Source organism: Ipomoea nil, unplaced genomic scaffold (assembly GCF_001879475.1).
Source record: "Ipomoea nil cultivar Tokyo-kokei standard unplaced genomic scaffold, Asagao_1.1 scaffold0141, whole genome shotgun sequence".
In the NCBI taxonomy this organism is placed as follows: domain Eukaryota; kingdom Viridiplantae; phylum Streptophyta; class Magnoliopsida; order Solanales; family Convolvulaceae; genus Ipomoea; species Ipomoea nil.
Genome location: NW_017616569.1, coordinates 28,212 through 38,596, shown reverse-complemented (window position 1 = coordinate 38,596; position 10,385 = coordinate 28,212). Strand labels below are relative to the sequence as shown.

General features: G+C 62.8%; 4 protein-coding genes across 4 annotated transcripts in view; all 4 read right to left on the bottom strand.

Moving 5' to 3' along the window:
* Window positions 1-1,289: 1,289 nt before the first annotated feature.
* LOC109171359 (glycine-rich cell wall structural protein 1.0-like) lies at window positions 1,290-1,619 on the bottom strand. The gene has a single exon (XM_019320442.1). The coding sequence runs from the start codon at window positions 1,617-1,619 to the stop codon at window positions 1,290-1,292; it is 330 nt and encodes a 109-aa protein (XP_019175987.1).
* Window positions 1,620-2,770: 1,151 nt separating this feature from the next.
* LOC109171349 (U1 small nuclear ribonucleoprotein 70 kDa-like) lies at window positions 2,771-3,760 on the bottom strand. Its single transcript, XM_019320433.1, has 2 exons — window positions 3,514-3,760; window positions 2,771-3,069 (listed from the first exon to the last, which is right to left on the bottom strand). Exons 1-2 carry the CDS (start codon window positions 3,758-3,760, stop codon window positions 2,771-2,773), a joined length of 546 nt encoding a protein of 181 aa, XP_019175978.1.
* A 445-nt stretch (window positions 3,761-4,205) lies between these two features.
* LOC109171340 (sodium/potassium/calcium exchanger 1-like) lies at window positions 4,206-5,991 on the bottom strand. Its single transcript, XM_019320421.1, has 2 exons — window positions 5,666-5,991; window positions 4,206-4,560 (listed from the first exon to the last, which is right to left on the bottom strand). Exons 1-2 carry the CDS (start codon window positions 5,989-5,991, stop codon window positions 4,206-4,208), a joined length of 681 nt encoding a protein of 226 aa, XP_019175966.1.
* LOC109171279 (filaggrin-like) overlaps window positions 5,988-10,385 on the bottom strand; it is a 31,029-nt gene continuing 26,631 nt past the window's right edge. Inside the window, exons 4-5 of the mRNA XM_019320380.1 lie at window positions 7,978-10,294; window positions 5,988-7,541 (exon numbers count right to left, since the gene is read on the bottom strand). Coding sequence (XP_019175925.1) covers window positions 5,988-7,541; window positions 7,978-10,294 — 3,871 coding nt within the window. The remainder of the gene's footprint in view (window positions 7,542-7,977; window positions 10,295-10,385) is intronic.

The following is a 10,385-nucleotide window of genomic DNA, read 5'->3' as shown; positions in this document are numbered from 1 at the left end:
CTATTCTCACCCCCGCCCCCTCCCTTTGCCGCTGGACGTTCTCCTCTCAGCATGCTGGTCTTCCCTGCCGGTTTTCGCCCTGCGCTCCTCGTCTTGCCTTCTTCTGGGCCTGGGCATGCCCCCCCCGCGCTCCTTTTTTTCTCGACCTCTGGCCCACCCAGCCGTTTCCCAGAGACCCGCCCGCACGCCCTTCCTGACAGCCTCCCGCCCTTTGCTTGCTATTCTCTTCCTTTTTCCCTAATGGCGCCGCCCCTATCCATTTCGCGCTGAGTGCCCCCCCGCTTACTATCTCCCCCCCTTCGCGCCTTTCTGCTCCGTGGCTCCCTCCGCCCCCCCCCCCCTCGCCTTGCCCTGCCTTTTTCCTTGCCCCCTTCGCCTTACCTCGCCCCGACTCTCTCTTGCCTCCCCCCGATCCCCCTCTCTCTCCCTTCTTGGCCCTTTTGCCTCCCCGTCCCCGACCGCTCTTCTGCCCCTCGCGCTTTCCGCCTAGACCCTGGTCCCCGCTCTTGGGCCTTCTCGCCCCCCTTTCGCCCTTGCTTCCCCCCCCTCCCTTTTCCGTCTTCGTTTTCCTTTTTGTTACTGCCCTTCCACCGCCCCTCCCCCTTTTTTTTCGCTCCTCCCTCTCCCTCTACGCCTCTTCGCCCTCCCTTCCGCCTTCCTTCCTCGCTGTCATCTCGGGGCGCCTTCCCTTTGCCGCGCCTCTTTCCCTCGCTCCCCCCATTTCCCCCTTCCCTCCCTTTTACCCCCGCGCCTCCACGTTCGCGCTTGACTCCCTCGGTCCTGTTCCGCCCCCTGGCCCCCCCCCTCGGGCACTCCGGCGGTCCCCATCCCCCCGCCCGTCGTCGCTCCTGCCGCCGCCACTGGCTATGGCTTTCTTACCCTTCCTCTCCCCCCGGTCCTGTTTCCTCACTCCGCCGGTCCTGGCCCCCCTCCCCGCCGGCCCCCCCGTATTGTTCGGCCCTGTCCGCCGTAATTTGCCCTCCCGGCCCCCCATCCCCTTCCGGTCCTCTTTCTCCCGGGGGTTGCCCCTGGCTCTCTGGCGGTTCCCGCCCTCCTTGCTGGTTCTCGCCCGCGCTCCGCCTCCCTTCCCTGCCCCTCGTCCCGTAGCATTTCCTCCTGCCCCCTATCTCCCCTCGTTGGGCCCTGCGGCTCCCGTCATCCTTCTGCCCCCTCCCTTTTCGCCCCTTCGGCTCCTTCTCGGCTCCTTTCACGTCAGGTTTTTTTGTTCTATGAGCTCGGTGCCTTCTTGACTCGCATCCCTCCCCCGGGGGCGACCCTGCTCCTTTTTCCTACCTCCCGCTCGTCGCCCGCCTCCCCGCACCCCCCTGCCTCCCTCTCACCAGCGCTCTGTTCTCTTCTCTCCCCTCTCTCTGCTCTCGGCCTGGTTCCCGTGTCCGCCCCTTGGCCCGGCCTTCCTTTTCCGCCGGTGCCGCCTCATCCCTTCCCCCGCCTTCCGTTCTTCCAGTCCCTCCTCCCGCCCCACCGTAGCTTCCCCTCCTGCTCCCTCCAGTGCTTTTGGTCGTCTCAGCCCTTGCCCCTTTGACTTTCTCCCCCACATCTTTGCCCGCTCCCCCTCCCCGGTTTCCCTTGTTCCTCCCTCCCGTCTCGCACTCCTTCATTCTTTCGCTCCCTTGGTTTCCCGTCCGCTACGTCTTCTCGGCGCTCGTGTTCCCGCCGCGGCCCTCCTGCCTCTCTCTCCCCCCCCCCACGGCGGCGCGGCCCCCGCGCGCTGATATACTTTCCTTCTGCCTGCCCCCGCTCTCGCTCCGCTCTCGCGTGCCCCGGGCTCTCCCGACCCGCCCGGCGGCTCGCCTTTCTTCGTCCCACGTACCCCCTTGTCTGGGTCTCTTCCCCTCGTTTTGGCTACCTCCCCCTTGTCCGGTCTGCGCCGCCGCCCCACCGCCTTGCTCTTCTCCTGCTTGTCCGGCCTCCGTGGGTCTTGCGTCCTTGCCTTGTCCGCCCTTCCTTCTTTGTCCTGCTCAGGGTCCTTCCGTCCCCCCGCCTTCTTCCCCTTATTTCTTCCCTGCCCCCTTCCTCTCTCCTCTATCTGTGGATCTCGCTCACCTCTCATCTTTCTCTTGCTTCCTTTGTTCCTTTTGCTTCTGCTCGCGCTGGCTGCTGCCCCCTTCTCCTGTCCGGTTCCCCCGGGGGCATGGCTCTCTCCGCCTTCACCTCTCCCCCTCCCTCCCCCCCCCTGCCTTCACACTGCTCGTCTTCCGCGCTCCATTGGCTCACGGTCTGGGTCCTCACTTCTTCGCGGCGCGCCCAGCCTGGCCCCCCGCTCTTATTCTCTCTTTTTCCCGTCGTCATTCTCGTCCTCTTGGCCCTGTCCTTGTCGGCTTCGGCGGTTCTCGCCCCCTCCGTTCATGCCTTGTGCCCCGGCCGCTCCCTTTGCCCCCCCGTTCGCCTCTTCCCTGCCTGGTCTTTTTTCTGTCTTTTCCCACTCCTTCGTCGCCGTGCCTACCCCACCTGTTGGCGTTCTTTCCTGGTTTCCGTCCCTGGCGGGCTTCATTCCCCGTCCGCTTTTTTCGCGAACTGTTCCTCCACTCCCCCTGCCACTTTCGTCGCCCGTCGGCGCCGCCTGTCTTTTTGCTTGGTCCCGCCGTTGCCCATTTGGGTTTGGGCCTATGGTGGCACCCTGTCCCTCTGTGCTCCTCTCTCCACTTTCGGTCTTTTTCCCCTTGCTTGCCTTGTGCCCTTGTTGTCTCATCGGGCCTCGTCTCTCCCAGTGCCTTACTCCCTGCTCCCTCTCGTTCCTTCACTTCCTGCCTTAGCGATTCGCCCTCTTCATCTCTGTCTCTGTCTTACGCGCCCCCTCTTTCTCGTTTCTTTGCCTTTCTTCCCCCCCTGCCCACGCGCCTTCCCCTTGATATTTTGGTCCCTCCCTTGGCGCACCTGTTTTTCTCGCCTGCCTCTCTCTGTTTACCCTCTTCTCTGTGCCACTAGCTCTCTTTTCCCTCCGCTCTTCTTGCCTTTCTTCCACCGGTCGCCCTCCTGTCGCGCTCTTGGACTTTTGCGGCCCTTCTCGCTCTGGAGGACCTTCTAACTTGGTCCCCTCCCCTGCTTTGCCTGCTCGTTTTTTTTGTTTTTTCTGCGTTCGCCCCTTTCTCCTGCCGGTCCGGGGGGCTAACGCCGCGTGTGTTCCCCCTCCTCTCCACTGTCCGTTTCTTCCTTTCCCTACTGTCCCCACGGCCTCCCTCCATGCCCTCACCTTGCGGGCGGCTTCCGCCGTGCTTCTTTCGGGTTCCCCCTTCCGGTTTGTCCCTCTTTTCTCGCACCCGTCTCTCTTGTTATTTCCTTACCCCTTCCCCTCCGCCTGCCTCCTCTGCTTCGCCTTTCGCCCCGCACTGCCTAGCCGCTCTCTACGGCCCCTTCACCTCTTCCCACGTTCTGGTGCGCTTTATTTTTTTTTTTTTTTTATTTCGCATCTCTCCGCGCTTTCTCTCGCTTTGTCCTCCCCTATCCCCCCCTCCCTTGGTTCCGTCCACCCCCGCCTCTGTATGTGGTGTTTACTCCCGCTTTCCCCCGCCGAGGTCAAGCGCTCTGCTTCCGCCGTTCCCTCCCGGCCCTTTGCCCCACCTCGCGGCGTCCCCGATTCCCTCTCGCTTCCTCTCCCTCCCCTTTCTTTCCCTTCCTTCAACCTCTCCTGTCCCGCTTCTTGCTCCGCTCTGGTCAGCCTCTTCCTGGCGGGGCTTTCTCCGACTTTCCCCGTGTGCTCCCTGTTCCTTCTCTTTCCGCGCCCGCCCCGCTCTTCGTGCATCGCCCTGCCTACTTGTGTCGGCTTGCCCCTTTCTCCGTGGCGCCCGCAACTAACGCGCCCTACCTCCAGCGTTTCCTGTCTGTTCTTGCTTCTCCCCCCTTTCCTGTCGTGTCCGCGTTCGCTCCTGTGCCCTTCTCTCGCCTCCTCGGCCCTCTTCTTCTAGCTTCGCTTTGGGGCCTTCTTAGCTTTTCTTCTCTTTCCTCTGCGCTTTTCCCTGTCCTTTCTCCCACCCGTCTATTTTTCGCCGGTTCTCCCGCCCTTGTGTGGCCCTCGGGGTTCGCCTCCGGGCGTACCGCCCGTTCTAGTCTCCCCTTTGCGCCTCGCTCGTCCTGCTGCGTCTGCTTCCGCGCCGGCCCCATTTCTACTGCCTTTTCTGCTCGTCGCCTCCCCCGCTCCCCTCCTTGTCCGGCTCGCCTTTGCTGCGCGGTTTCCGCCGCCCCCGGTGTCACCTTCCCCCCCTCTCGTTCGCCTTGCCTCCCGCACGTCCCGCGGCGGCACCGCCCGCCACTCCCCGGCCCGCCCTCTTGTCTCCCGTGCCCTGGTATTCTTGCCCCTCGCTGCACCCTGCCTCCCTCCCTTTGGTCTTCTCCTGTGGCCCTCTTCCGTGCCACCCCTCCGTCCTTCCTCCGCGCCCTTCTTGGCTCGTCTCGCTTTGCCCTCTTTTTCCCATTTCGTCCCCTGCGTCGTCGCTCTCTGGCTCCGGCGTCCCTTCTCGCTTCTCTTTTTTCCCTGGTTCCGTTGCCTCTGCTTCTCCCTTGTCGTTGTTTCTGTCGCGGGTTGGCCCCCCTACTACCTCCTGCCTATCTCACGGCTTACGTCGCCCTTTTTCACACCCTTTTCCGCCCAGCCGCTCTTATCTTTCCTCTTTCCACCTTCCTTCCGCTCCTTTGCCCTCTCCTTTTTCCCCCCGTAGTTCTGGCTCTATTTGGCCTCTCGACTGTGTCTTTCTTGTGGCCCGCCCTGTTTTGTTCCCGTTGTCCCCCCCTCCTATACGCCTCTTTTTGGCCTTGCGCAGTTGACTACCTTCTCCCCTCTGGTCACTCCCTCCTGGCCTTCCTTCCCCTTGACTTTTTGCGGCCCTCACTCTACCCCTCCGCTGCTTCTTCTTTCGCCCCCGGCCTTCGCCTCCGCTCTTCCTCTCTCCCTCCCCCGCGGCACCTCTCTGGCCGCGCTTCATTCCTGCGCCGCCCCTTGCGGCCTTCCTTTTTTGCTTTCCTCCCGTGTCTTCACGTGCTCTTGCCGTCTCCCCTCACTGCGGTCGGCCCGCTCTTCCCTCCTCCCCTTTTTTTCCTTCGCCCTTTCCCACCCTCCGTCGTATTGGCTCCCCTTTTTCTCTTCCATCTCCTCCTCTCCCCCTCTTACCCCTCTCTCCCCCGCCCTTTCTCCCCCCGCTTCCTTCTCAGTCGCGGCTCTCGCGTCTTCTACCTCGCGCCGTCGCCCGCTCCCCTCCCCTCCCCCCCCCTTTTCGGGCTTCGTTGCTCGTTCGCCTCGCTTCGTCCCCCGGGTCGCCTGCTCCGTTTTCCCTTGCCCCTCTTTCTCTCGGGTCTTTTTCCTCTTTCCTTCTCTGTCGCCGGGTTCCCCCCCCTTTTGTTTTTCTCGCATGGTTTCTCCCGTTCCCTCCCTTCCTCCCCGTCTTCTCCCTCTTTCGTCTCTGTGGTGGCTGCTCTTACGCCCCCCTCTTTTTCGTCCCTCTCCTCCTTTCCGTCTCGCCGTGCTTCTCTCCGCCCTCTTCCGCTCCCGCCTGCTGCCCTCTCCTCCTCTTGCGGCCCCCTGTGGCTCCTCTCCCGTGTTTTTTTCCTTATTGTCTCTGCCTTCTTTTTCCCCCGCTCTCTGCGTGCGCCCCCTTCTCCTCCCTTTTCCTCTCTTTCTTTCCTCTCCTCCCCTCGACCACCTCTCCCGCTTTACCTTTTCTCCGCCCTTTCTTTCCCCTCCTCCCTCGCCCCCTCTCCCGCTTTCCTTTTCTCCTCCTTCGGCGGCTCACTGCCCCTCTTTTCGTCCCTTGCCTTGTCCTCCCCTCTCGGCGCTTGCCCCCCCTTCTCGGTTCCTTTTGGCTTTCCTTCTTTCTCCCCCCCTGCGGCCTGTCCTCCTCTCGTCTTCTCCTTCCGTTGTCCCGTTTGCGTTCTTTCCCGGTCCGCCCCCTTCCCGCTCTGCCTCCTTCGCTCTTTCCTCGCGGCCTCTTCGGTCCTGCTTCTTGCTCCCGCCCTCTGTTTGTTCTCCTGTCCGCCACTCATGCCCTACTGCGCTTGCCTTCGCTCGCTCTGCTTCGCCTCCCCCTCCTTCTCGCGGCCCCGCTGTTTCTTCCGCTCCCTTTCCCTGGGTCTGCGGTTGCCTCCTCTCCTTTTTTTTCCTCTGTTTTTCCCCTGCCCCGGGCGCCGCCCCCGCCCTCTTTTTGTCCCCCCCCCGCACACCCCCCCTGTGTTTTTGTTTCCTTCCTCCGCTTCCTTTCGGGTGGTTTTCGCTTTTTCTTCTCTCTCCGCCCTCCTGCCTTGCGTTCGTCTCGGCCTTTTGGCATGCTGCTCTTGCCCTCGCTCTTCTGGCCCTCTTTTTTGTTCCTCCCCCCCTTCCTCCCGTACTTCGCCCGGGTTCCCCCGCTCCCCCCTCTTCCCGGGGCTCCCTTTTCCCGCCCCCCTCCGTGTTTCCGCGGTCGTCCAGTCCCCTGTTTCTCTGGCCCTCTGCGTCCCCTCTCTTTCCCCCGCCGTGCCTTTCGTGTGCCTTGCTCGTCGCCCTGCTTTCTCTTTGTCTCGCTGTGCTCCCCGCCGTTCCCGTGCTTGCCGCGCTCTTGCCCGCCCCCCTCTGCTTCCTCCCGCCGCTCTCCCCTTCCTTCTATCCTCTCTGTTGTTTCCGGCCTCTGGTTCTTTTGGGGTTCTCGTTGCTGGTTGTTTCTCCTTCCCTCTCTCCTCCCGCCCCGGCCGTGCGCGTTTCTTCTCCTCCGCTCCGCGCGCCTCCCGCCTCCCGGCTTTCCCCTTTGGCTTTTTCCTCCTGCCGTTCCTTTCCGTTCCTTCCGCTCTCCTCTTCCCCCCTGCCGTTCCGCTCTCTCTGTCTTATTTGCGGCCTCCGCCGCCTCGTTCGTCCTTTCTCTCTCTTGTTTGCCTCGCTCCTTCCTTTCCTCTTCGTTTTCCTCCTCTTGTATTCTTCTTCTGTCCCTCCTCCTTCTTCTGTCTTTCTCCTCTTGCTTTTGCCCTCCCCCCGCCGTTTTTCGCGGCGCACTCTTCCTCTTTCCCTTTCTCTTTCCGTTTGTCGGGCTCGCTCGTGCCGTCTCCGCTCTCCGCCTCGCTCCCTCGCTCTCCGGCTCCTTCCGCCCTCCCGCCGCCGTGCCTCTTTCCTCTTTTTTTCCCTGGCCTCTTTTTCCTTCCGCCGGTTCCGTCGTTCCCCTCCGCTTCTTCCTTCCTGGTTCGGTCCGCCTTTGCCCCTGGCGCTCGTCGCCTCCTCCCCTCCCGTCTTGCGCCCTTCTTCTCCGTCTTTCTTGGCTCGCCGCTCTTGCTTTTTTCTTGTCTTCTTCTCTTCCTTGCTTCCTTTCCTTCTTCGGGTCTGGCTCCTCCGTCTTCCTGGCTTTATTCCCCTGCCTTTTCTGCTCGCCCTTCCCTCTTGGCCTTTTCACTCCTTGCGCTTCTTTTTCTCTCTTTCTCTCCTCCTTCCCTTTTCCCCCTCTTTTTCTCTTCTCTTTTGCTTTGCCCCTTCGCCTCTTTTTTGTTTCTGCCCCCCCCTCGCCGTTGCTCCCCGCGCTCTGCCTCTCCTCTCTCTCCTCTCGTGCCTGTTCTTCGCTCCCGCTCCTGCGCCGTTGCTGCGTTGGTTCTTCGTTCTTCTCTCGTTATTCGTTTCCTCCTACTGGGTTTGGTTTCCTCCTCCCCCTCCCCCCTCCCCGCGTCCCCCCTCCGCCTCGCCCTGCTACTCCCCTGGTCCCTCGCCTTTTTCTTCCCCCCTCTCGCCTTCCGTCTTCGCCCTTCGCCTTGCTCCCTTTGCTTGCCCGCCCCGCCTGCCCGCGGTTCTCTGCTTTTGTTCCCTTCCTGGTCTCGCCGGGCCCCCTCCGTCCTCCCGGTTTCTTCGGCCTCGTCCCGCCCTCTCCCCCTTTTTCTGCCTCCTCCCCCCTCGCTCGTTCGCCCTGGCTCCGCCCCCTCCTCCCTTTTCGCTCGCCTCGTTTGTCGGGGCCCCCTCCATTCTCTGCTCCCTTCGCCCCGTGCCCTTTCCTTCCGTCCCTGCGCCCTGCCCTTTGTCCTTGCCTGCCTATTTGTCTCTGCTTTTTCCGCTCCTTCCCTCGCTTTTTTTCCTTGCTTTTCGCCCTGCCCCTCTCTTCTTTCCCTTGTCCGGCTCTCCCTTCGCCCGCCTCTTCGGGTTTCCGTCCGGTTTTGCCCTTCTTGTGCTCGCCCTGTTCCGTTTTCGTTTCCCCTCCCTTTTTTTTGTCGCGTCCTTTGTCCTTCTTCGTGTTGCTCGCGGTCTCTTTTCTCTTCCTCCTTTTGGCCCTCCCTCCCCCTTCTGCCTTTGCTCCGCTCGCTTCCTTTTTGCCTCTCTCTCCGTGCCCTTCCCGTGCCGCCCGCGGCTGTCTCCTCTTCTTTTGTCCCTCCTTCTTGCTCCCCTTCTTCTTTTTTGCTCTTCTTGTCGCCTTTCCGCCTCCTTTTTTGGTTGTGCCCCCCCCGGGCCTGCTGCCCTTGGTTGTCCCCCGTCTGCCCCCCGTGGCTTTCTTTTTGTCCCCTCCCCCCCCTCTCTTCTGGCGCTCCTCCTCTGCCCTCGCTGTCGCCTTTTTTTTTCCCTCTCGGTTTTTTTCCCCCTTGCGCTCTCTCGCTTCCGCCTCGTCTCCCGCTCTCTCTTTCGTCCCCTCGTTCTCTGGCCGGTGTCTTTTTCTCGGCTCCCTCCGTCCGCGCGCTCGCGGTTTGCTTTCTTTCCGGTCGTCCCCTCCTTCCCTTCCGCTTTCCTCCTCCCTCCCTTGGCTTCCTTGGCCGCCCTCGTGTCCTCGCGTTTGCTGCTGCCGCCTCCCCCCTTTCCCCTGGGCTCCCCTGCTCGCTCGGCCTTCGTTCTCCTCTCTCCGTGTTTCTCCTCGGCCGCCCCGCCTTTGGTCCCTGCCTCTTCGTGCTTTGTCCGCCGCCCTCGCTCTTGTTGCCCTCCCGCGTCTCCTTCTGGTTTTTTCTTCTTTCGCCCGCTGGTCCCTCCCGTTGCCTCCTCCTCCTGCCTCCTCCGCCTCTCGCTCTTTTTTTCGTCTTTTTCGTCTTCCCCTTCCCGCCGCCGCGTCTCTTCTCCCTTTTGTGTGTCCTCGGCCCTTGCCCGTCGCTGCCCCTTCTCCCCTTTGTGTCCCTCCCCTCTGCTCCGTTCTCTCCCTCGGCCGCTGCTCTTTTCCCTTCTGGCTGGCCCTCGTCTGCCCCTCCTTGTCGTCTCCTGGTGGCTCCCCGGCCCCCGTCTTCTTCTTTCTTTTCTGCTTGCTGTTTCCGCTCTCCCTTTTTTTCCTCCCTGCTTCGCTCCCCGGGCTTTTTTTTCGTGCCCGTGCCCCCGCTGCCTCCTCTCTCTTTTTTTTTGCCGCCTCCCTTCGCTTTTCTTTCCTCCTTCCTCCGGTGCCGCCGCCTGCCCTTCTCCCTCTCTTTCTTTCTTTTTCTCCTTTTTCTTCCCCGTGCCGGCTCCCCCCCGGGTTGTGGTTTTTTTTCTCCCCCCTTGGCGCTCTCCCTTCCCCCCTCCCTGGGGCTGGTCTCCCGGTTTCCTCCCTCCTCCTCTTCCTCCCGGCCGCTTCCCTCGCCCCCGTTTCGCTCCGGCTCTCCCCCCCCTTTTCTGGTTCCCCCAGCCCCTTCCCGCCCTTGTCCGCCTGTTGCTGCGCCGTTTTTTGGCTCTCCCCGGCCCTCCCCCGCCGGTCCTTTTCTTGTGGCTGCTTTTCCCTCTTTTGGCCTCCGTTTTCGCGCCCGCCCCCCGCTGCTCTCGCTCCTTGTCCCCCCTCCTTTCCCCGTGTGCTTTCTCTGTTCTGTCTCGCCGTGCCTCCGGGCCTTTCGGTCCCCGGTCGGGCCTTTCCGCTTTTTTCTCGCCCCTCTGTCCCGCCCCCCTGCTCTCTCCCCTTCTCGCCCCCCTGGCTGTCCCCTCTCTCTCTTCTCCCCCTTCCCCTCGTGTCTGCGCCCCCTGTCTGCCTTTCGCTTCGGGTCGTCTTCTCTGGTCTCGCTTCGCCCCTCTCTGTCTTTTTCCTTCCGTCGCCCCTCTCTTTTCGCGGTCTCGCCGCTTCTGCCCTCCCCTCTCTGCCTTGCGGTCCTGCTTCCTCTGGCCTTCCGCCCTTTCCCCCCCGCTGCTGTCCCCTCGCTCCCCTTCTTTCCTCGCGTGCTTTCCCTTGCCCTTTCCGGTTCCCTTGCGTGTCCTCGGGGTCTCCGTTTTGTCTCCTTGTCTCCCCCTGCTCTTCCGTCTTTTGCTTGCCGTTCTTTCTCTTTTTCCGCGGTTGCCTCGCCTCCCCCGGTTGCCGCGTCCTGCTTCCCCGTCTCCTTGTCTGTCCCCTTCTTCTCCTCTTTGCGGCCGGCGCTGGCTCTTCCCCCCTTTCCCTTGCCCCCCCCCCGCGTTCGCTCGCCGCTTTCTTCCTCTCTTCGTTGCTCTTGCTTCGCTCTTCACCGTCTCTTTCTTTTTCCCCCTCCCCGCCTCCTTTTGTCTGTCCCTCCTGCCTCTTTGCTTCCCT

Coding starts and splice junctions, on each gene's coding strand:
- LOC109171359 (XM_019320442.1), bottom strand. CDS start 1,619: ATGAAGGAGTGCGAGACGGGAGGGAGGAACAAGGGAAACCGGGGAGGG.
- LOC109171349 (XM_019320433.1), bottom strand. CDS start 3,760: ATGCACGAAGAGCGGGGCGGGCGCGGAAAGAGAAGGAACAGGGAGCAC. Junction 3,070..3,513: donor CTCGGCGGGGGAAAGCGGGA/GTAAACACCACA, acceptor AAAAACGAGCAG/GCAAAGCAGGGGAGGGGACC.
- LOC109171340 (XM_019320421.1), bottom strand. CDS start 5,991: ATGAGTGGCGGACAGGAGAACAAACAGAGGGCGGGAGCAAGAAGCAGG. Junction 4,561..5,665: donor AAAGAAAGGGCGGAGAAAAG/GTAAAGCGGGAG, acceptor GCCGTGAGATAG/GCAGGAGGTAGTAGGGGGGC.